Genomic DNA, 25,500 nt, shown 5'->3' with positions numbered 1-25,500 from the left:
AACACACACATCTAATGTCCTATTGGATTTATTTCAAACATTGACTGAAATTATACTGACATGTTTTTTTTTTACATTAATAGACTCTTATCATTACCCACACAGTAATCAAAAACAAATGAAATAACTGAACCACACATAATCAAATTAAATTGTTCTTGGCAGTATTTATTCTCAAGCTGACACTGTTGCAGACAGACAAGAGGCCAATCACAAATAGTTGAAATGACAATACAGATTTTGACCAGCAGGGGGGGTTTATGTGCACATGAAGCCTTGAGAAATTAACCTTTTTTTGGACCAATTGGATGAAAAGCTTCAAGGCTTCATGGAGCTTCATCCGGCCATCACTAGTTTGTAGCATCAGGGCCAAAAACACAGAAGAAAAATGCCCTTTTTTGGAGCATGACGCTTGTTTATTTTTAAACTAATCCTAACCCTTCCCCTGAACGCAGCAGCGTAGCTGGATTATAAGAGGCTAATGTTCAAACTGATTAACTTTAGTGTTTGTTAATATGTAACTACTTTTACTACTGACTTGACTTCTGATCTATTTGGTTCACTAATTAAACAATTAATATAGTACATATTGATTGTATTTCTGACTGATACAATATGGCCTATCTTGATCTAAATTATGTTCTTGCTCATTTTTTAAATTTTATGAAAATCAATGTTAACAGTAATGTATAAATACTAAAATTATTTTTGCTCTATTGTGATACAGTTATTACTGAAAGAACTACCTGTAAAGCTTGTTTACTGTCTTATTTTTTTTAAATACTCAGATTATGATAGTCATAGATATGCGTCAGTAAAATGTTGCATATTGTGAGTGCTCTTCTTGCTGTTGAATGATGTAACCTGTTACATTGTAACTGTAACCAAATACAACACTGTAATTAAAGTCTCACTGTTTGAAATGTGGTTGTAAAAGTCCTTATGTCTAACAATGGTACACTCACCTTACCGTACATTATCATTAATCACTGACTCTTCCATGCACAAATGCTACCTGCACACTGTGGAGACGAATCAAAACACCTGTTCAGCAAAGAGTGTAAGTGATTAAATCTGAAGGCTTACTCAGTGTGAGTTAGGTCACAGTCCAACTGAACGGTTTTATATCACAGTTCTCTGAGGTCTAAAATTATTTTCTGGTTAATGTTTAACTAACAAAATGTGATCCTGGAGACACCTACTGTGTCTTCCAGGCATTTAATTCAAAATGTTAAAATCTAATTTTCAATTATATGAAATATAAATTGAACACATCTGTAAAAGAGTTCTGAGATGTGACAAATATAATGTCAAAACATTTCAACAATCAAAACTGATTTACAGATGTCTTTAATTTAATAGATATCTTCTTTTACAGCTGAGAGTATTTTACATATTTACAATTGAATTCCTGCATGTTGAAAAATGATTAAGACTAATGATAATATAGCATCCTGTTTCAGGTATCAACAATTGAAAGGTATAATATTAATATTTCAGACATGTCTATGACAAAACATCTACAAAGTTTGTTGTGGAAATTTTCAGTCCTGAGTTTTATCACTATTCATATATTTTCTGAGGCAGCAAAGTCACTTTATAAACTCACTAATTTACATTGAATGTCTGAAACATTAAATGTGACACTCAGGGTTACTGCTGGTGATGCTCCAGTGTTGAATGCAGTGGAATGATATCAGGCAACCATATACTAATAATGTTCCAGTAAAACAGTCTGAAAACTGCAACATAACAATAAGAATCTATTTTAAAAAGAGGTGAACACGTGTAAAGTCAGCCAGAGTTGCCATTATATTTGGTACAGAGAGCCACTTTGCCACTTTTGCAACTGCAATTTTTTTTTAACTTACATATACATGATGATGAAACATACGTCTTAATATATTTACTTTATTTCTATTTCCTCTGTTATAAACATTGTCATTTCTATCTTTATATTCAACAGTAATATTAAGAGTAAACACAATATTTTATAATTTTCCTCTTTTGTTTGGACTATTTACTCATTACATTCAGTGTCTTCTGTTATAAAAGACATATTAAGTACCCCACTCTGAAGAACAATGCTCGAAAGTAATTTACTCAAGTAGAGTACTTAAATTTAATTGTATGTTGTATGTTAATTTATACTTTAACTCCAGTAGATTGCTGACTGCTGCAGGTACTAGTTACTTTTCAGAGATAAACTTATTAAATGTTTAGATCACATGTAAACCTGTGGTTCCCTGCTTTGTTAGCTTTCCATTTGCACTATAGGATGAACAATTTTACATTTCAATACATTTTTGTACATTTACTGTCAGGCAGATGAGTTATGGGACACAGTTGCAGACTTGGAGTATCTTAAAGTTATCCCAGAGAGATAAACACAACAATTGCACACAATTGGATGGAAAATGGGGAAATATCTAAATGAGTCAAAATTAAAATGAATAACAAGCTCCTTTAAATAAAAAGGTTTGTGTAAGAAGAAACAAAACCAACACTGCCAAGAAGCTGACTTAAGAAACAAACTCAGGAGGCATAAAATAGCCCTTATAAACAAAAACACAAAATGGTATCAAGGAAGCCTTTAAATAACACAAAGAGCTGAGTTTGATAACTACCCAGGGAAGAGAACCAGCACACTAGAAGACACGAGGAAACCCAACTACAGATAAAGGCCTCACACACCTGGTCCAAATCAGGGACAATCAGAGAAACACACACACACACACACACACACACACACACACACACACACACACGCACGCACACACACACACACACTGCACTGAGCTGATCACTGATCCACACTCAATGAGTGTGAGTCTCCAGTAATTTAGAAACATCAGATATTTACAGAAACAAAAAGAGAAATGTGATGAAAGAAGCCTGAGGTTGTTGCTCGGTGACCGTGTGTTTTAATCGTACCTCAGGACTTTTGCACTGGCGAAAATGAGAAAAACTGGTTCATGCAAAGTTTTAACAACATAATCTTGATGAAGCTGCTCTCTGGGCTGAGAGGAGAGCACGCAGGTGAGAGGTGGAGACAACATGAATGAAAGGGCTCCAGTTAGTTCAGGTACCAGAGGGGTCATGTTCATGTAAAGATGAACAGACCAGATGGAAGTACACTAACATCATTTACAGATGGATATATTAGTGAGAGACTAAATTTAACAGTGAGACAATAATGATATTAGGAAACAACAAAAATGATGTTGCAGCAAAACACCCTGTGTTTATCAACTGATCTTGTATGCCCTGACATCAGGTTCTGATTTGCATTATTTTTGCATCATTTTGAGTGTTTTGGGCGTGTGCATTAGTAAGTAAGCAGCTATTTGTACGATGCAGCAGCAGCAAGTTATAAATGACGTCTAAACACCATCAGAACAATTAAAACACACAAACAGTTCTGCTGAAGAAAAAAAGGAAACTAAGAACTTCCTGATTTATCTTCCTGATTTAATTTGCGATTGCTACATTTACAAGCACCACATGCAACACACATTTTGTATTAAGAGTTGATTTCTACATTGAAACTTGATTGCTGTTATGAGCACTGGTAGAACAACACAGAACTCAACAAGCTTTCTCACAGACAGCCTGATACATAGATGTAGTTTTGTCCCCTGACAGCATCCACAGGATGTGTTTTGGTCTCATCATGTTCTAAAACCATTTCTAACCTCATATGAACCTCGTCTAACTTGTTTGATTAAGCAGGTGTTTTTCTCTGTTAGTACAGGGAGGGGACAGTAAATAAACATAGAAAGCCAAAGTTGTTGAGTTGTTAAGTTAAGAGTTGTTTTCCATGCATGTTATAGAGAGTTACTCTAAAGGAAGACAGAGAGCACAGGGAGTGCAAGTCTACAACATTTCCACCACAAGCTTAAAAGAAGAAGAAAAAATGTAAACACACTTTTATTAGAAAACACAATTAATATAGGTGCCATTGATTCAATAAATATAATTTTCTGCTGTAAAGATCTGAAATGGTGGCTATGCTTATTGATTATGTGTTTGTTGTGATAATACAGTTATGTTGCTTTTTTTATACAAGTCCTCAAGAGAACAGAGGTTCATGGTCCTTGTGGTTTTAGCTCCAAAGGAAATGATTGATTTCTTTCACAGCAGTAAGGGCAGTTGGAGTTGTCCATTAAGTTGTCATAACACCTGTATGTGTCTGGCATCCTCTAATTAACTGACCAAATCTCTTTCAATCAGTCAATCAAAGTTAAAAACATACCAGCACACAAAGCCGTCAGCTCTACCAGTTTATCAAGTCTAAAAACAACTTTGTTCAGCCTTTAAAGTAAACATTAATACTCCTTAACAGCTAGTTGCCCTCCGTTATTATATCTTGATTAGCTTTCAGGTTGGAAACATCATAGTACATTATCACGTTATTGTGTCTCATCTTGTTCCACATCTTCCTTGAACACTAACCCTAACCAACAAACTCCTTCAGAGAAACAGGAACATGTTTTAAAGAAACACAGCACTGAATTTGTTGTGCATCAGATCTTCACCAAATAGTGTCGCAACTGTTCTGGAGCTTTAAAGCAGTTGTTGAAAAACTGACCTCTGATCAAACACCTCAGAATTCAATTGGACAATGTAAGGCAGTGATGTTGAGTGTATAATAAAACTTTCAATATTAACCAACCACCAACCACTTTCAACCCATTTTTACAGCGGGTTGCCATGGAGACACCAGACTTTGTCCGAGACAAACTAACTGAGTGGGGCTTCAGTGAGTTCATACAGAGATTTGAAGGTACTGTACATTCTGCATTAATTATTCATTATTATGACTGAAGCTACTGATATGATACTATGAGGGCTCTAACATAACTCTTCTAGAAGTCAGTTCCTGATCTCTCCACCTTTATGCACTAAATGTTAAATTTGGTTGATCAGGATGTGTTTTTCTGTTTCAGATGAAAACATTGACAAGGAGACTTTCTAAGTCTTGGAGATGTTGGTTGAAGTCATCTTACGAAGAAATGTACATAGAAGGACACGCAGCACAAAAAATGGCAATAAACCATTCTAGTCAATAAAAAAATTAAATCTGGATTAAAGAAATTAAACAGATTACAATTGAATCTATTTTTTTGCACAAAGATCCTTGCATCAGCCTTTAAACTGCTCACTTTTTTCAGCTTCCACAGCCAATTAAATATATATTGCTGGAAAAACAGCGATTACAGTTTCAGGTCAAATTAAGATAAATATAAAGAGTGTTACTGCAGTAAGGGCAGATTAGTGTCAGTGCGTTAAAGAAAGGCGAGAGAGTGAGAGAGAGAGAGAGAGAGAGAGAGAGAGAGAGAGAGAGAGAGAGAGAGAATGTTTAACATTGTGACAAAATAAAATGTTTAATATTAAACTAGTGGTTTTCAGCCTTTCTGGTTTGTGTCTCCTTACAAAACAGCCAAATGAAGTGATGCTTTATGAAAAGTGAAAAAATTTAATTAATGCCAGACAAGCTTCTCTGTAGCTCATTTCTGACAAAAAGGCATAAACAGAAATAAGAAAATGAGACCAAGAAGGTAATACGAGCTGTTCAGCAGATTATGGGAGGAGTTACTTTGTGCACACCTTTGACAGAGTAGTTTAATAACAACAATTAAGTTCCCATTTCATTTTATGGGTTGGGTCAAACTGTCGAGAGGGAGATCCGTGACGGACTCCTCTCACTCGCTTCACAGCCGGAAGACAAACATTTATAAATGTAGATATTCTCATATTTACACTTTACAGGTAGGCTACGTTTTTTAAAGATTCAATTATATAGATTAAAACTATTTTTGATAGATTAAAAAAAAACGATGCATATAATGTTCTTTTCTCTTAATTTTCTTAACAAAAGATATATCTAAGATGTATCAAAACCACGCATTTAATATTAACAACAACCTAAATGTCTGTATGACGCATTCACACCAGTAGGTATCTTCTTCTTTTTGTTACTTCCATTATCTGTAATTACAGATCGATTGTTGATCATAACAGTTTAAATGTCACGTAGTAATGGTTGATTAAAACATTATGTGTTTATCCTCCAGTTGCTGTTCTTGATCATGGATGATTTTGTTCGGAACAAATTAACTGAGTGGGGTCTCAGCGAGTTGATAGACACATTTAAAGGTAAAGTATTACTGTAGCCTACTGTTTGTTGTTCACTGATATGATATATTTTATATAGCAAACCACTACTGAAACATTGACTTTATATACAGGGGACACGGTTTATATACAAGGTTTATGTACTGAAGCATTGTTCTGGATTCATTTTAAGGAAAAATAGGAGAGATCAGCCTCGACTAATTCTTGCAATTCTTGTTTGCATGTCTCAGAAAAATGCTCACTCGTGTTTTTTTTACACTTTATATGATGATAGATTCCTGCAACAATTTGTCTAAAATTCAACTGAATCCTTTTTAACAGATGAGGGCATTGACGAGGAAAGTCTTCATGAACTTGGTGATCAAGAAATTGCTGATTTGATCCCAAAACTAGGACCAAGGGCAGTATTCAAAAAGTACCTCCGGCTGTTGAAGGTAAAGTAAAACAGAAAAACAAATAATATCATTTACATCAATAGTATTTACTATAATTTTAACACTTCTTAACTAAAATGGATTTGCTACTATTTCCTTTTGTCACTAGAAACAAAAGACAACAGATCCAGAAACAGTTGATTCCTCTGCTCAAGTAAGTTGAATAAAGTTTTACACAACTCACTGTATTCATTCATACAAGGCACCATCTGTTTTATGTGCAGATGTTATAATTGTTGCTCTTAACATCATTATTATTTGTATTATCATATTGCACCTGTTTGGACTCCTCTTTTAGGGTTTTTGCAAGGCATAAAAGACGTAAATGAAAATTTTAGTTATAAAGAGCTGGTTTGTGCACACATGTTATAGACAGTTGCTCTAAAGGAAGACAGAGAGCACAGGGTGTACAAGTCTACAACATTTCCACCACAAGCTTAAAAGTGGTGCTTTTAAAAAGCTTTATGCTTTGTATCACAACTTAAAGGAACATAAGTTTCTGACTCTGTATGAAATGTATGAATTATCTTACACCCGTCATGCATCTGGATATGTCTGTAGAAAATACCACTCTGTTTTACTTTACTTACTTTTTTTAATGTCATAAAAGCAGCAGCAGCTCTCTCTCATAAGAAAATCAAGTTCTGATACTTTGGTCAGTCAGCCACCACACTAATGCCTCACAGAGACAGAAGAACAAAGATAAAACAGCAAAATATGAAACAGATGTATACATTCATTCATTCATTCATTTACAGTAGAGCCAATAACAAATACTGTCAGGCTTGGGCAAAAAGGAGGACTCAGATGCAGATAGGCAGCAGTAATGACAGGCTTTATTTTACTGAATAGATTTCACATAGACAGAAATCATAAATCAACAAGCTATGAAAATCTAGAAGGTCCAAAGACACACCAAGAACACAAAACAAACACAGAACCAAAAACGCTCCCGAAGGAGGAAAAATAACTACTCTGATCTTAACAGGAAATACTCTATGAAAATTTAGAAACAAAAAATCACTCCGAAGAGGAAAAGCACACAGGCTATAAAATAATCTACTCTTACCTATGTTACAAAATTAACAAACAGAAAAACGCTCCAAAAGGAGGAAAACAACACTACAAAAATTACTCTGACTTAGAAAATAAAAAGAAGCTAACCAGAAAACTATCAACAAAAAAGCACTCTGTTTCAGAGGAAAAGTAATTCAGAAAATAAAACTTGACACACTTAACTTGGTTCGAGACAGAACTGTGAATAAGGCTGGAAGCATACGACAGGACAACGAAATACTCTGGCAACAAGGACAGGGGAAGACAAAGACTATATACACATGGGGGAGGGGAACACAGGTGGAAACAATCAGGAATCAGGGAAGACACCAGACCATGACACAGGAGGAAGGGCAAGTGACCTGAAACGAGAGGGAAGTTACTTTTCAAAATAAAACCAGAAGTTACTTTTCAAAATAAAACCGTAAATTCACAAGACAAAAAACCCAAGACAAGACATCCCTCACCGCGGTGTGACAAATACAACAACTCTTAATTGGAGTCACAACTGAAAAACGGATTACAGCAGAAGATATAAATAATATATATAAGTATGTGCTTATGAAGTGACTCTTAAATTCAAGCATGTGTCACCACTACGGGCCCTGAAAATAAAACTCGAGGATCCTCCGGGAATGATGGACACTGAAGAGGAGACAAGGTCAAACGACGAGCTGAGACCTGACCTGGTTAGTTCATGACATGTAAACTGAACAGAATGACATTTAAATTGTGCTCTTTTTAAGGAATAGGTTCACATACAGTTGGATGGGGAAAAAAATCAATACTACTATAATGTCTGTAAGGTGAATTGGTATTTCAAACTATTTCCTTTTGTCACTAGAAAGAACAAAAACCAGAAACACATTCCTCTGCTAAAGTAAGTTGAATCAAGTTTTTTTCATTCATACGCTTGTGTTGTTGAGCTTCGCATGTAGTTTTCTGCAACACATTTCTGTTGTGTTGCGGTCTATTTGCAGCTCTTTTTCTTATTTTGTTGTGTTGTGGTCTATTTGCAGCTCTTTTTCTTATTTTGTTGTTTTGTGGTCTTTGCAGCGTGTTTTCTAAATGCTGAGCATGTGTTGTTAAATTGATGAAGCTGTTTTCTTAATTTGCTTGTATTTTGTGTATTTGTATGTGTTTTCTTAAGTTGCAGCACTGTGAGCTCTCAGGGCCACCGTATTACGTAAATAAATTGACTTGACACATTGGTATTTAAGTTGTGAAACAGGTTCGTAAAGGCGTAGAGCAGAATTTGATTTAATTGTTGGACGTCGTCGGCTTTAGCTTTAGGTGACAGGTGTAGGGGTATCTGGTTGCAGATACAAATTGCCTCCAGCAGGGGGCACCCAAAATATGTAAGGGCTGTCTGCTTATTTAGTTAAGTTATTGTCGGGACCACCTCTTTACTTAGAAAGAGGAAACTATCTTGTGGTGGGTGGATTACACACTTGTACACAACTTGTAACATTTCATAAATCCTTGCAATGGATAATCTCAGTTTCGTAAACTGTTTTTTGTTTTACTTCGGTTAACTGTAATTGATCATTTGTGTGTCAAAATGTCACATAGTCATTGTTGATATAAACGCGTGTTTATCCTCCAGTTGCTGTCCGTGATCATGGATGATTTTGTTCGCAACAAATTAACTGAGTGGGGTCTCAGCGAGTTGATAGACACATTTAAAGGTAAAGTATTACCGTACTGCTTTTTTTTTCACCTTTAATATTAATACTAATCCTGGCAATTCTTGTCTGTACGTCTCAAAAAAAATTCTCACGCATTTTTCACACCTTATATGATAGATTTCAACTGAGATTTAACTGAATAGGCTACCTTTTTTTTGTCTTCTTTTTTTTTTTTTTTACAGATGAGGGCATTGACGTGGAAAGTCTTTACTGTCTCCATGATCAAGATATCCCTGATTTGATCCTGAAAGTGGGACCAAGGGCAAAATTCAGAAAGAAACTCCGGATGTTAAAGGTAAAGTTCTTCACTTTGAAGACAATTACAAAACAGAGACAAATAATATCATTGACATCAATATTATTTATTATCATCTTAACATTTCTTAACTAAAATGGATTTGCAACTTTTTCCTTTTGTCACTAGGAACAAATCACAGCATATCCAGAAACAGTTGATTCCTATGTTAAAGTAAGTTGAATAAAGTTTTACACAACTCACTGTATTCATTCATACAAGGCACCATCTGTTTTATATGCAGATGTTATAATTGTTGCTCTTAACATCATTATTATTTGTATTATCATATTGCACCTGTTTGGACTCCACTTCTAGGGTTTTGCAAGGCATAAAAGACGTAAATGAAAATTTTAGTTATAAAGAGCTGGTTTGTGCACACATGTTATAGACAGTTGCTCTAAAGGAAGACAGAGAGCACAGGGTGTACAAGTCTACAACATTTCCACCACAAGCTTAAAAGCGGTGCTAAGCTTTAACATACACAGGCTTTGTGTCACAATTCACAGGAACATACGTTTCTGACTCTGTATGAAATGTATGAATTATCTTACACCCGTCATGCATCTGGATATGTCTGTAGAAAATACCACTCTGTTTTACTTTACTTACTTTTTTTAATGTCATAAATGCAGCAGCAGCTCTCTCTCATAAGAAAATCAAGTTCTGATACTTTGGTCAGTCAGCCACCACACTAATGCCTCACAGAGACAGAAGAACAAAGATAAAACAGCAAAATATGAAACAGATGTATACATTCATTCATTAATTTACAGTAGAGCCAATAACAAATACAACAACTCTTAATTGGAGTCACAACTGAAAAACGGATTACAGCAGAAGATATATATAATATATTTTAGTATGTGCTTATGAAATGACTTAAATTCAAGCATGTGTCACCACTACGGGCCCTGAAAAGAAAACACAAGGATCCTCCTGGAATGATGGACACTGAAGAGGAGACAAGGTCAAACGACGAGCTGAGACCTGACCTGGTTAGTTCATGACATGTAAACTGAACAGAATGACACTTAAATTGTGCTCTTTTTAAGGAATAGTTTCACATATTGTTAAAAATAAATGTTTTTGATTTCTTACATACAGTTGGATGAAAAAAATCAATACTACTATAATGTCTGTAAGGTGAATTGGTGTTTCTAACTATTTCCTTTTGTCACTAGAAAGAACAAAAACCAGAAACACATTCCTCTGCTAAAGTAAGTTGAATCAAGTTTTTTTCATTCATACAAGACACCATCTGATTTATATGCAAATGTTGTAATTGTTTCTCTTAACATAATTATTATTCATTCATTCATGATCTTTAACCGCTTTTCCGCACTCGGGTTGCGGGGGGCTGAAGCAGATCCCAGCTGACATTGGGCCCATTATTATTATTATTATTATTATTACCATATACCATTGTTGATTAAAACATTATGTGTTTATCCTCCAGTTGCTGTCCGTGATCATGGATGATTTTGTTCGGAACAAATTAACTGAGTGGGGTCTCAGCGAGTGGATAGACACATTTGAAGGTAAAGTATTACTGTGCTGGTTATATTATATTATATTATTGTATAATACAATGTTAATATGACACACCACAACTGAAACATTACTTTTATAGACATAAAAATAAACCTGAAGCATTGTTCTGCAGTATGATTCTGACAATTCCTTTTCAGACAGTTTTAGGAAAAATAGGAGAGATCATTGATGACAAATCCTGGCAGTTCTTGTCTGTATGTCTTCTAAAAGTATATTAGATGGTAAATACCTTGTAATCTTCACAGATTAGAAGGAACAGGTTAATTGAGAAGAGTAACTGCTGCTCTGTAGCATCTTGTGAGTGATTGAGATGTCTAAAGACTAAAGAAGCATATATTAATAAAAAAAAATAGCAATAGCAGAAAATACAAAGCAATTAGTTTACATTCAGCTCATAGAAACAGTCAGCTCTGTGTGGCTCACACTTTATATGATTCAACTGAATACTTTTTAACAGATGGGCGTGTTAATGAGGAAGCTCTTCACTGTCTGGGTGATCAAGAAATTGCTGATTTGATCCCAATAGTGGGACCAAGGGCAATATTCAAGAAGTACCTCGGGTTGTTGAAGGTAAAGTTTTGCACTGTGAAGACCATTACAAAACAAATAGTAAACACGTCATTGACATCAATAGTGTTTATTAGAATTTTAACATTTCTTAACTAAAATGGATTTGTAACTATTTCATTTGTCACTAGGAACAAAAGAAAACAGATCCAGAAATTCCTGTTCATCCACATTTTTGGACAGTTTCTGCTTCCACCAGCGGCACAAGTGATAAAGGTGAGATATTTAGTATCTTACTGATTACCGATTGATGACATGTTCATGTCAAGGCAGTGATATCTTGCTTTATCTAAAAAAAATCCAATCAGGAAAGAGAAAGATGAATCTTCAGGACCGGTCCAGCAAATTGCAGCCGCCAACTAGAAAACCACGACTTGACACTAAACCAGGATCACACTCAGGTATTTATAATACTTTCTAAATAAATACAACTTACTATATAAATGTTTTGTTTTTTTAAAAAAAAGAAATTTAAATGGTCTAGCAAATGTCTGTTTTTAAGTCTTTGAAACAGAAAATAGTTCTCATTGACTGTCTTTTTAAATCTTATCAGGACACCTCAAACATGTTCCAAATGCCAGAATGTGAGGTATCCATAGTAACAAGGGTCCTAAATATAAAACTTAACTGTGGCCTTTTAAGTTTCCATAGTATAAGCCTGATGAAACACTACGAGGCATCCTAATTTAACTTCACGCATTTTTGTTTTGTTTCTTTGGCATAACAAAACACCTTATTTTATTCTGACAGAAGGAATCATACTGTCTGATGTGAAAACCATCATGGGATGTGTCCATCAGAAACTGCTTAAGCAAGACAACAAGCTCAACAACTTCCTCAAGTAAGTATTAAGTTTTGGTGCAGTAGTCTATACCAGCCCTGTGAATGCTGGTGTTATGGCGTTCACGGTTTAGGCTGCAGCATGGGATTTATGGAAGGAATGATGCAAAAAAAATCTTCCGCTGGTACTGCGATCGCCGGTACCCCTAATTAGGGATCAAAGCCCAAGTTGGCAAGATACAGCGGTGCAGTGCTGGGAACCCTATTGAAATGGTAAAGATTTTAATTTTCATCATTCCTTCCATAAATCCCATACTGCAGCCTAAACCGTGAATGCCATAACACCAGTTAATTTATCGTAATGTTATATATAATTCTTACTAAAGTTACATTATGCTTGAGTCGGCTGTTTATAGATGGAGTCATTTTTTAGTTGTGTATTTTCCAAATGAATCAATTAACCCATATTTAACCTCTTGTAAAACAGGCAAAGCATCCATGATTTGGAGACAGACAAGAGGGAGCTGGTTGGTCTCTTTGGTAGAAGCGGGGCTGGGAAGAGCTCTTTGATAAATGCAATCATTGGAGAGAAGAATCTCTTGCCATCTGGAAGTGTCAAAGCATGTACTACAGTCATGATTAAAGTCGAGGCTAACAGGCAGAACATGAAGTACGAGGCACACATTGAGTTCATCCCAAAAGAGGTGAAATGAGCTGAATATGATGGTTTAGTTGAGGCTATTTAAAAAGTTATGATATAGCTACAGAAATATTGTTGTTGATCTCACAATGTACAATTTAATTTTACTGAGTAAAATTTATCATTTCATTTTTTAGGAGTGGAAAGATGAGTTATGGACCTTGCTGAATTTCCTCGAGGATAACGCGGATCAGGAGAATGACCAGGATTATTTTGACACCGTTGAAAAGCTGTCAGCTCTGTATGGAGAGGAATGGAAAAACAAATCTGCTGAAAATCTCATGGAAGACAAATATTTCGAAGAAATACCAGAATTTCTCCTTTCTCAGAGGAAGATTTTGACATGTGAAACAGTACGTAAGAGAAACATCAGATGATTCAGTGAAACATTCTTGTATGACAGTTACAGTGCCTTGCAAAAGTATTCATACCCCTTGGAATTTTCACCCTTTTATTGTTTTTACACATGAAATCAAGGTCGATATAATTTGACCTTTTTAAAAAGAATTTGAAAAAAAACCCTCTTTAATATCAAAGTGAAAAAAAGATTTTTACAAAATAGTATCAATTAATTGAAAATCTATAAGGTAAAATAAATGATTGCATAAGTATTCATACCCTTTAAAGTACCTGACCTAATTCAACAGAGTTGCAGCTGGTTGATGCAGCAGAGTCACAGTTAGTGAAATGGAGATCACGTGAGTGCAGCTGATGTGTGTCAAGGGATCGTAGCATAATATATATATATGTGTGTGTGTGTGTGTGTGTGTGTGTGTCTGGGAGGTCCAGTCTCTGGTTCATCACTATTCCTGCTACAACTGCAACATGAAGACAAAAGAACACTCCTAGCAACTCAGAGAAAAGATCATTGACAGAGTTCAGTTCAATCATCATTAAGAAATGGAAGCAGTATGGACCTTGTTTAAATCTACCTAGAGCTGGCCGTCCTCACAATCTGAGTGACTGGACAAGAAGAAGACTGGTCCTGCAGCCTTCCAGGGCCTGCTGCTGAGGAGCATCCTCAGAGCATGATGCTGCCACCACCATGCTTCACGCTGGAGATGGTGCGTTTGTGGTGATGTGCAGTGGTTGGTGTTCGCCAAACATAGTGTCTAGTCTGATAGCCAAAAAGGTCAGTTTTTGTCTCATCAGACAGTAGAACCTTCTTCTAATTTACCCTGGAGTCTCCCACATGCATTTGGGTGAATTCCAGGCCAGATTTCATGAGCTTGTTTTCTCTCCCGTACAGCTCCGACTGGTGAAGAACCAGGCAACAGTTGTTGTATGTACAGTCTCTCCCATCTGAGCCACCGAAGCTTATAACTCCTGCAGAGTGGTCCTAGGTGTCTTGGTGACTTCCCTCTCCAGTCTTCTTCTTGTCAGGTCACTCAGATTGTGAGGACGGCCAACTCTAGGCAGATTTAAATAAGCCATACTGCTTCCATTTCCTAATGATGGATTTAACTGAACTCTGTGGGATGTCCAGTCAGCTGGATATTTTTTTGTAGCCATCTCCTGACTTCTACTGTTCAAAGATCTTTTCTCTGAGTTACTAGGGGTGTTCTTTTGTCTTCATGTTGCAATTGTAGCAGGAATAGTGATGAACCAGAGACTGGACCTCCCATACACATGTTTTTTTATACTGCGATCCCTTGACACACATCAGCTGCACTCAGGTTATCTCCATTTCACTAACTGAGACACTGCTGCATCAACCAGCTGGAACTTTGTTGAATTAGGTCAGGTACTTTAAAGGGTATGAATACTTATGCAATCATTTATTTTACCTTATATGTTTTATTAATTTATACTATTTTGTAAGAAATCTGTCTTCACTTTGATATTAAAGAGGGTTTTTTTGCAAATTCTTTTTAAAAAAAAGGCCAAATTATAGTGACCATGAGTTAATGTGTAAAAGCAACAAAAGGGTGAAACATCCAAGGGGTATGAATACTTTTGCAAGGCACTGTAAACGTTTTGAATTCTGGGCTATTGAGGTTTATGTTATTTACACCAGCTTAGCCATGTTAGGTTGGTTTAGTTCTACGGTAGTTAAAAAATATTGTGAAAAGTAAAATCAATATGTAAAGAGTACTTTATAAAAAGAGGTGGCTTGATCTGTCCCCAACTACAAACCCATATCAAATTAACCCCTCATAGGAAAATCATAAGTGTCTTTATTTTGTTGTTTTTATTTATTGAGCTAAAGACCTTTTTGTGTTGTTTGAAAAGTAATTTCTATGATTAACAGTTTACAATTAATACAACTGCTTTGACAAATTCCAGTAAACTTCTGTTGTGTTCTTCTATTATTAAATCTCTGCAGCTTTTTACCCAGTACTCCTACCTTAGTGTTGAACAGGTTGGAAAACTGGTTTAACCTCTTTGTTACAAATAAGTTTATTCACATTGGCAACCTTACTTCCTCACAATTAAGTGTCACCTGTGGAGTATCAAAAGGATCAGTACTTGGCTAGTATTTGATATTTTCACGTTTTTTGTTTTGTTTTGTTGAAGATACAACATCAAGTTTATACTTAGACTTACTTCATCTGATGTTGTTTATTGCAGGCTGAAGAGCTCTCTAAGGAAATTGTCAAATACACAAGAAGTGACTCAACAGACGGAGAAGGTGAAGGAGTAAAGAGGTGGTACTGGCCACTGGTGAAGTGTATGACTGTGAGGGTGCCAAAAAATAAATTTCTCCATCACGTCACACTTGTGGATCTTCCTGGAAATGGGGACTATAACAAGAGCAGAGACAAGATGTGGAAAGGGGTAATTTATTCACATGCAATGCTGTGTATTGTGTTATCTGGAAACTGTAAAGTCACCTTTTAACAAAGCACTAGTAATTCATTATTATCATTAAAGCAATGGTAATCATATTATTAGGTCCACGGGGCAATCGCACCGAGCACTGGCCCCTACAAAAATAGCTGTAGGGACCAGTGCTCGGGGCTGTTGTTATACTGTGAATTTTTTCTTCTTCATCTTCCAGACACAATTTTGTCCCGCTAAATTATATATCAAAACGTGCGGTTTGATCGGGATCGGTGTGCTATTACTTTTCTCTACGGAAAATGAATTTTTCGCGACGTACGTCGTGGAAAACTGCCCAAAATTTTGCATTGAAGTGAATGGGACGGCCGGAAAAAAATGAGCGAAAAAGAACAATATAATATAATATATAATATAATAATAGATTTTCAAACGTCTACTTCTCCGGCATAATTTCACCTAGAGACTCCATTTAAACTTTAAACAGTAGACACAAGTCTTGTGTATTGGTGTATTAATCCACGTTTCGATAGGTCATATAGTTTTTTATCAATCCCTGTTCAATGACCATGATCATTTTTGGAGAAATTCTGTGATTATAATGGGTGTGTATTGCACAGAATGTTCGTGTCACAGTGTGTGACATGTGCGATGTGACATCGCCAGAGTGTAGAGGGAGAGAAAAAATTGTCAAAAAATAAATTTGAAAACTGCGCTCCAGGCCGCAAATTCCACTCTACAGAAATAATTTATACATAGAAATGTAGGAAAATTTGTCTTCTCACTCAAAATCCTCTGGTAAAGCTGTCAGAGTTATAGTTTGGGCGTAGGACGCACAGATGCGCCACCAACACGCACCAACAGCCTCATTGGCTCCCATATTAAAAATGCAAGAAGATTTCTGTAGAAAAGCATATTTAACAGTTTTTCAGATTGCTCTTACAAAGCTATTTCTTAATTTTTCTTCACAAAAAAACATATGTGAAGTCGGATCAATGATAGGTATTATGGTTTTGCCAAAAATACTTTCTGTTCGAGGCCAGAAATTCCAGTCTGTCCACCTCTGGCTGCTGTCACTGTTCCGGAATATTCTACAGCAACAGTTAACTAGAAAATTTCCTCTGGGGAAATTCTGAAAGGGCCTACTGCCGGTGTGTGTACACTATGATGAGATTCATCAGAGATTTCAAACAATTAATACTAGTAATGTTATGCTATATTATATACGCGCATTTGTGTGTGTAACAAAAATCACAAAGTTATGTGTGTGTGTGTGTGTGTGTGTATCTGGAGGAGTGTGCGCGCTTATGCGCGCATGTGTGTAACTAAAATCACATATAGTTACGTGCGTTTTTAATATGGGAGCCAATGAGGCTGTTGGTGCGGTTGGTGGCACATCTGTGCGTCCTACGCCCAAACTATAACTCTGACAGCTTTACCAGAGGATTGTGAGTGAGAAGACAAACTTTCCTACGTTTCTATGTATAAATTATTTCTGTAGAGTGGAATTTGTGGCCTGGAGCGCAGTTTTCACAAAAAAAAAATTGACAATTTTTTCTCTCCCTCTACACTCTGGCGATGATGTCACACAATGTGACATGAACATTCCATGCAATACACGCCCATTATAATCTCAGAATTTCTCCAAAAATGATCATGGTCATTGAACAGGGATTGATAAAAAACTATATGATCTATCGAAACGTGTATTAATACACCAATACACAAGACTTGTGTCTACTGTTTAAAGTTTAAATGGAGTCTCTAGGTGAAATTATGCCAGAGAAGTAGGCGTTTGAAAATCTCCAATTATTGTTCTTTTTCGCTCATTTTTTTCGGCCGTCCCATTCACTTCAATGCCATTGCCGTAGGGGCCAGTGCTTGGAGCGATTGCCCTGTGGCCCTAAATATGTTGATTGCTGAAGCCTTTGATCCTTTGATCTATCTCTCAAAGAAAGAGAGAACCAGATACACACAGACAGGTAACTTTATGTGATTACAGTTATGTCGCTTCAGTTTGTAGGAAGTTGCTCTACTGTGTGGGTTGTGGCGGAACTTAATCGAGCAGTAGCAGAGAAGGAAGCCTGGGAGATCCTGGGAAGTGCCAGCAGCCTCATGGGAAATGGTGGCCAGTGTCAGCGCATTGACTTTATCTGCACCAAGTCAGATCAGTATGTACAGTGTGAAAAGTTTTTAATCAATGTATTTTGTCTTATTGTTATTCTTTGTCTTACTTTATTTGACATGTCTCTAAGATCTTGAAATACATTTCCAATAATTCTTAGGGGATATCAATGTATAATGTTGCCATGGATTCAGTGAGTTATTCTGTGGGCTACAACTTCATCCCCATTCTTTAAGCCTGGCAAATTAGAACAATCTTATCAAATGAGATAACATATTCATGAATTCCAATCAATAAGTCCAATCCCTGGAAATATTGATCATGTTTACATGCACATTAATGGTTTTGATTAAATTTGGGGATTAGCATTTACATCAAATGTAAAAAATAAGCAAACTAGGTTAGTCATATCCCTTTTAGCACAATCACAGCAGTATCAAAGTTTGTAACCGTCAGCATGCAGATGCGCCAATATCTGTGATTATATTTCTTGTGTAACTGACAGACTGCTACCTAACTTGACTTGATGACACAACTGGCATCTGAATCTGATTTCAGGTTTTAATGCTTCAAATACTGTATGAGGCGCCACTTAATACAAACCATTTCTTACAGGTCAGCAGCTGTTGATCGTGAGAAAGCCAAGGTAAAAGTGAGAGAAAAATTCAACAATCTAAAGCAGGTTAAGGTAAGTTTTATCAACTGACAGAAAATATAACACAATGATGTTCAACACCTGCAATCCTGACTGATTTTTTTTTTTTTCCAGAAACATCTCCGTGATGAATATTTGGAAGTGTTCATAGTGAGCGCCACAGAGTTTCTTGAAAAGAAAGATGACACTGGTAAGTTGAGGTGTCAATGAGCACTTTGTGGATAACAGAACATTAATATCTTCAGTTTTAGTTTTCATTTATTTTAAATTCTATAATTTAAAATGAAAATAAAGAATTTTATTTACTATTTTATTATTAGCATGTAGCTTAAACATGTGAAAGGGCGTTTTTTTACAGAGATACCCAAACTTCAGGAAGTTCTGCAAAAACTCAACGACTGTCAGACATTAAACTATGTGTCTGGAGCTCTTGGGATTCTCTCTCTGATTCAAGGGGCCAGCCGTAGACAAGGGGTAAGATCAAGAAATAACACATCTTTCATTGTCTTTGTTATTAATATTGAGATAATATAATAATATTCATAGCAAAATAAGTAAACCGAAATAAACTGCACTCAAATTCAGTGAAAACATGATAAAGTCAAAGAGACTTTGTAGATTTAAATGACCAGAAGCAGCATAACCATAGAATAAATAAATGTTAAAGATTCTCTCAATTTTAAATTAATTTCATATGTGATTAAATAAAAGGAGCAGACTAGTTTCACTGCTTTAAATCCTGAATGTGTTGTGTTTAATTTCAGGCTGACAAGACAGATGTGTGCACAGAACTTGAAGAAAAGATGGAGCATGAACTTCAGAATGTCAGAGAATCCATAGAAGAGACTCACAGGTCTTTTGAAAGATGCCTCAGTGAGGGTGTCGAAAACTCCAAAAGTTCATGGAAAAGAAACTTAAAGTCAGTCTTACATCCTGTACGTATTTGAATTATAATGACATCTAAACAACCGATTTTAAAATTGTGTGAATCTGTTAACTGTGTTAACTGTGCATTACGTCTGTTGTGTTTCTTTTTTGTTTCAGCCTAAGGTAAAAGGTAACGCTTTACACAGGACATTGAAGTGTGTAGTTCATAACGGCGGCAGACACAAACCAAGAGGAAAGAGAGAAATCAACCTGAACAAGATGTTGGCTTCATGTCTGACTGACAGCATTGATGAGGAATTCAAGAAGACCTTCCCGTAAGAAATTTCTTAGTGAAGACAGAAAAACCCAGTGTTTTTACTATGGTTATGTTGAAGCCGACAGTCACAGTTGTGTTAAAATATATATATATATACACACACACACACACACACTAATTACATTGTCAATGTTTCCTTCATAAAGCATTTTAACTTTTTGTTTCAGAAATGAAGGAAAAAGTGAACCATTTAATGGGGTCATCAACAAGTTTTCACTTGGCACAAAGAGGATGATGGGAGAGAGGCAAAAGTACAAAGATGTTGAACCGCAACTTAGAATGGTACTATCTTATTCATGAGTCTATTTTTCGACTGTTTGTCCAGATCAGGGAGACTAAAGCAGAAGAGTAAACATCTGTCCATCCGTTCATTTTTCTTTTCATTTATCCGGGGCAAGTTTGTTGGGGCAGAAGGATCCCAAGACCTTCTGCTCCCCCTGGCTGCACCTTGACATCCATAACAGCCTGAGCCAAGGACTTTGCTTTTGCAACATCACCCTCCTTTCTGGCCATCTGCTGGTTCAGGAGACCCCTGGGCTAACCAAGCCCATAAGGCTTCCTTCTTAGGCTTGATGTCTTCCTTCACCGCTGGTGAATGGTTCTTAGGTTCCAGATGCAAAAGGCACACCAGTCTACCAACCACAACTCCTAGCAGCTGCCTCCACAGTGGAGTGTCACAAATCAGGAAGACCCAAACGCAGTACAGTCCTACTGTGATTTTGTATGTTCTTTATTTTACTGCAGACAACAGATGACTGCACTAGGCAGCAGGCAGGAACACAGTATTTCTTGACAAGTCTATAGACAGAGCGGCAGTCCAGAAGTCCAAAGCAAAAGCTGGCCGAAGAGTAATCCTCCACGGAAAAGCCGGAGTGGCAACAGAAGCAGACAAAATAACACCAGGAACTCACAGGCAGGGTTCGGAGTCGGGGACGGAAGGCAGTCAGATATCCAGGGCAGAGACGAAGATTCTGGGTCAGGAACAAGCAGGGTCGGAACCGGGAAATCAAGCCGAGGAAAAGCGCTGGAAAGTTCTGCATACTACAAAGACAATCTGGCGCTGTAGTGCTGGGCTGGTGTAGCTTAAATAGTGGCTGGATGCTGATGAGGAGCACCTGAGTGCACAGGTGAACAGAGTTGGCTGATGAGAAGGGCGTGGCCAGCAGGGAGAGTGAGCAGAGGGGAGGAGAGTGGAAAATTACTGGCAGAGCAGCAGAGGAATGGATGGTGACAGTGGAGGTTTTAACATGGCTTTCTACTGGAGGTGGGAGTTGAAGACCTCATGTACGGAGGCCATTCCTCCACCGTAGAATGAGTCTGATACCAGTGGTTAGCCTATGTCCTGCCGTAAGTTCACATTGCACCAAGGGGCGGCAGCTCCAAAGTCCAGGCTCAGTTCCAGAACAAAATGGCTTGGGATGTATCTGAAATTAGTCAGGGTCCACTCAAAGCTACAGAACAGGGTGGCAACAGCAATAAAATATAATGTTGCATGTTACCAGTGTTGTCCTAGATAAACAGATCATGCTGGAAGAAGTTTTAAACAGTAAGTAAATACATGTCATAAAACATATACATACATTGAGCTGTCAACATTCATGTTAACTGTAGTCTAGTCTGTATGTCCAACCATGTGATTAAAATGTCACGACTCAGCAGATTAGGATAGAAAGCAGCTGTCAGATACAAACCAAAGATACAGTAAAGTCAATGTTAACGATGCAGATTTTTAAAAGATGTAAACACCACAGGTCCTGCTATGAAAATGAATTTGAATAATTCACAGCAAAATAAATTATAATGATAATAATAATAATAATAATATGGGGGGGGGGGGGGGGGGACTTTGAAGTGGATTTGCTGGGGGATTGGGAGCCAGTGGAGGTTTGATTTTACTTTAAAATATGTTGATCCTGCTTTAATTTCTCTTTCTAAGGAAGAAATAATTAAGACAAAACTGAAAGAAATCATCCTGGAGCGCAAGAAAATGATCTACAGCAGTCTGATGACGACAATTGAGGAAGCCATGCAAGAATGCTATCAAAGTAAGAAAATCTAAGTAAAAAAATTTAATACTCATTTACATTTATCTCAACTGTGCAGAAAAGTTGACAACAATTTTCTGTTTTACTGCAGGAGCAGCAGAATTTACAGGAGAGGGCTCAATGGACAAACTGAGGAGAACTATTATGAAACATGTACATTATTCAGGAAACATCATGTTTGAGAAGGCAAAGAATGAAATGTTGAACAAACTGGTCAACCTGAAGGTTTGTCACATTTTATAAAATGTCACACTTTGATCTAGTAAAACACACTGGGCTGTGCTGTCTAAAGAAATATACAAAATATTATGTAGCTATGAACGTGTAAGCCCAGTCTGACCTCTCTGAACTCACATCTAAACAGTTAATTCATGAAGGATTCAGTTAATCTTGAACACAATATATGACAATAAGTTGATGCTAATTTAGATGGAGATCCTGAAGATACTGAAGAAAACAATGCAGGAATCAATTGAGCTGTCACTCAAGACAGATGGTGACTCAATCCCAGGTAAAATCTATCAAATACAAATGTGATATAAAAAATACTGTAAATATTAAACTGGCATCACTAAGTCATCAATAGTGTAATTTACCGTGCACTGTCTTTTTTAGATGTTCAAGCGGAGCTTGAGCTGGTGAAGAAGTACTACAATGAACTGATGGGAAGCCCAGGTGATGAACCTCTTGTTTGGTAAAACCTTTGTTTAAATGTTTACATAATGTCCTGATTAATTTGCTGTTCTGAATGATGTAAATAATAATATGTTGTTTAATAGATCCACCGGGCCCAACAGCTGCACTGCATCCATGACATCTGCACAGGTACGTTTTAGTGACATCAAGCATTCAAAAAGGATAAATGAGATGACAGCTCTACTGTTTGTTACTAATATTCAGTGTTTGTCTCTCTGGTGGATGTTTCAGGTTTGCTCAGTGGAGAGAAACTGCAGAGGCCTGATCACCCACTGAAGGTTCCTGCAGGCATTAGAGAGGAGAGGCTTCTGGATTTAGTCTCAACCAGTTTTGTCAAGTTATTATCCCTGTTTTTATATGTACTATTGTTGTTTGGTGGTGGTGAATTACATGTAGCGAGGTTTTAGATTTTCTGGTTTTGGTAGGAAATTTTTGCCTTCAATGGATTAAAGATCAGAGGCAGAAATGTGTGGAGAAAGAAAGAGGGATGACATGCAGCAATCCCAATCAGATTTAAACATTGTGATTTTAATGTCTTAGCCATTAGGCCACTATGAAGTCCAAGAGACTCTTTGTTTTTAATGATTTAACAGTTTTTTTCTTCTTCAATATATTTTCACATTTTTTGTCCATGATTTATATTTTAGTAGTTTAGCATGCTGAAATTTCAATGATTTTCTTGTCGTCCTGTACCTGGATTACAGTACATATCACAGGTTGGATTGGACAGAGACTTCAGGCTTATTGAAGGAATTATCTTAATCATTTTTCTTTCATGTTCAATGACAAAACTGTTGCTTGTTTGTTCATCCATAAATAAAGAGAACTAGAATAGACCTGCTTATCTTTACTGAACCATTGTGTTATTACTAGCTGCGACAGTGATGCTTGTATCATTTTCACCGTGTGTGTGTGTGTGTGTGTGTGTGCGTGCGTGCGTGCGTGCGTGTCTGCGTGCGCGCGCATCAGGCATTTCAACATGTTAAAATGTCATTTTTAATGAGATGAAATATTAATTTAACACATCTGTAAAACAGTTCTGAGATGTGACAAATATAATGTTAAAACATTGCAAAATTACATTTCGACAAGTCAAAAGTGATTTACAGATGTCTTTGATTTAATTATAGATGTCAGTCTTTTTTTTTTTCTTCTCTCCAGTACAGTACTTGAGTACAGTTTTTGAAGTATTTACTTTTTCCTATTAATGTACATTTTTGCATTGGGAATTTTTGGACTTCCTACTTCAAAACATTTATCTGACTGCTGCAGGTACTAGTTACTTTTCAGATATAAGCTCATAAAATGTGATATTAATAATTAAAGCAGTGGTTCCCCGCTGATGTAAGTGCAATGACATCAATGCATTCTCAACTGGATATATTAGTGAGAGACTAAATTTAACAGTAAGACAATAATGACATTAGGAAACCACAAAAATGATGTTGCAGCAAAACACCCTGTGTTTATCAAGTGGCTGATCTTGTATGCCCTGACATCAGGTTCTGATTTGCATTATTTTTGCATCTTTTTTGACTGTTTTGGGTGTGTGCATTGGTAAGTAAGCAGCTGTTTGTACCATGCAGCAGCAGCAAGTCTTAAATGACGTCTACACACCATAAGAACAATTTAAATACACAAACAGCTCTGCTGAAAAAACCCCCAACAAAACTAAGAACTTCCTGATTTATTTATACTGATTTAATTTGTGATTGCTACATTTACAAGCATCACATGCAACACACACATTTTGTATTAAACGTTGATTTCTACATTGAAATTTGATTGCTGTTATGAGCACTGATAAAACAAACACAGAACTCAACAAGCTTTCTCACAGACAGCCTGATACACAGACGTAGTTTTGTCCCCTAACAGCACCAACAGGATGTGTTTTGGTCTCATCATGTTCTAAAACCATTTCTAACCTCATATGAACCTCGTCTAACCTGTTCATCCATCTTTAGTCATATTGTTTTTGTCTTTCTGATTCAGCAGCTGTGTTTCTCTGTTGGTACAGGGAGGGGACAGTAATTAAAGATAGAAAGCCATTGTTGTAGAGTATGTAAATTCACAGTTTTGCATAGGGAAGTTGTAAAGGGCTGACTTTTGCACGCATGTTATCCAGAGCTGCTCTAAAGGAAGGAGGTGAGGAAGACAGAGAGCACAGGGAGTGCAAGTCTACAACATTTCCACTACAAGCTTGGAGAACAAATGTAAGTACATTTTTATTAGAAAACAGCATAAATATTAGTGCCATTGATTCAATAAATGTTTGATATAAGGCATTTTTAAACACCAGGATATCGTGTCGGGAAGTTGTCGAAATAACGCTGCAAAGTTAGGCTGTTTTTAATGCTGAAAACATTCAATTTAAGGCAAAAACCAAATAGTTTTTCTCATGTAGTAGAAATGTGTTATTTCCGCCCACTGTACAACTATAAACTAGAAGTGCGGTCAAGTGAGCCGTCCTTCACTTCTCCGTAGTCAAACCAGCCGTCCCTATATAATGTAATGCGCACTTATTGTCATAATTATGGTAACTATATAATGTAGTGCGCCCGTATTGTGATATTTACGGTAAATTCATTGAAACTGCACAGAGCAAGCTGACATTAAGGAAAAACACATTTCTGTCATTCTTTAATTCTTTCATTCCTTAAATAATGAAATAAGATTAATTGCATGATATTCACAGAACTGTTCACTGTGTATTTTTTTTAACAAAACGCCTTTGGATATAGACTATACATTAAAATATTACGTTATAGGCCGATCAAAA

The 25,500-nt window shown here is 36.5% G+C and overlaps 1 protein-coding gene across 1 annotated transcript; it reads left to right on the top strand.

Moving 5' to 3' along the window:
- Window positions 1–6,092: 6,092 nt before the first annotated feature.
- On the top strand, window positions 6,093–23,099 carry LOC131983427 (nuclear GTPase SLIP-GC-like). The gene is made up of 22 exons (XM_059348136.1): window positions 6,093–6,159; window positions 6,460–6,572; window positions 6,682–6,726; window positions 11,864–11,948; window positions 12,041–12,133; window positions 12,483–12,573; window positions 13,000–13,216; window positions 13,350–13,565; window positions 15,784–15,990; window positions 18,010–18,164; window positions 18,734–18,806; window positions 18,888–18,963; window positions 19,132–19,247; window positions 19,538–19,708; window positions 19,818–19,975; window positions 20,145–20,259; window positions 20,667–20,682; window positions 21,918–22,022; window positions 22,114–22,247; window positions 22,452–22,533; window positions 22,638–22,716; window positions 22,950–23,099. Exons 1-22 carry the CDS (start codon window positions 6,093–6,095, stop codon window positions 22,981–22,983), a joined length of 2,448 nt encoding a protein of 815 aa, XP_059204119.1. The 3' UTR covers window positions 22,984–23,099.
- Window positions 23,100–25,500: the final 2,401 nt, after the last annotated feature.

This window comes from Centropristis striata, chromosome 13 (assembly GCF_030273125.1).
Source record: "Centropristis striata isolate RG_2023a ecotype Rhode Island chromosome 13, C.striata_1.0, whole genome shotgun sequence".
Lineage (NCBI taxonomy): Eukaryota > Metazoa > Chordata > Actinopteri > Perciformes > Serranidae > Centropristis > Centropristis striata.
This window is presented reverse-complemented; position numbering and strand designations above follow the sequence as displayed.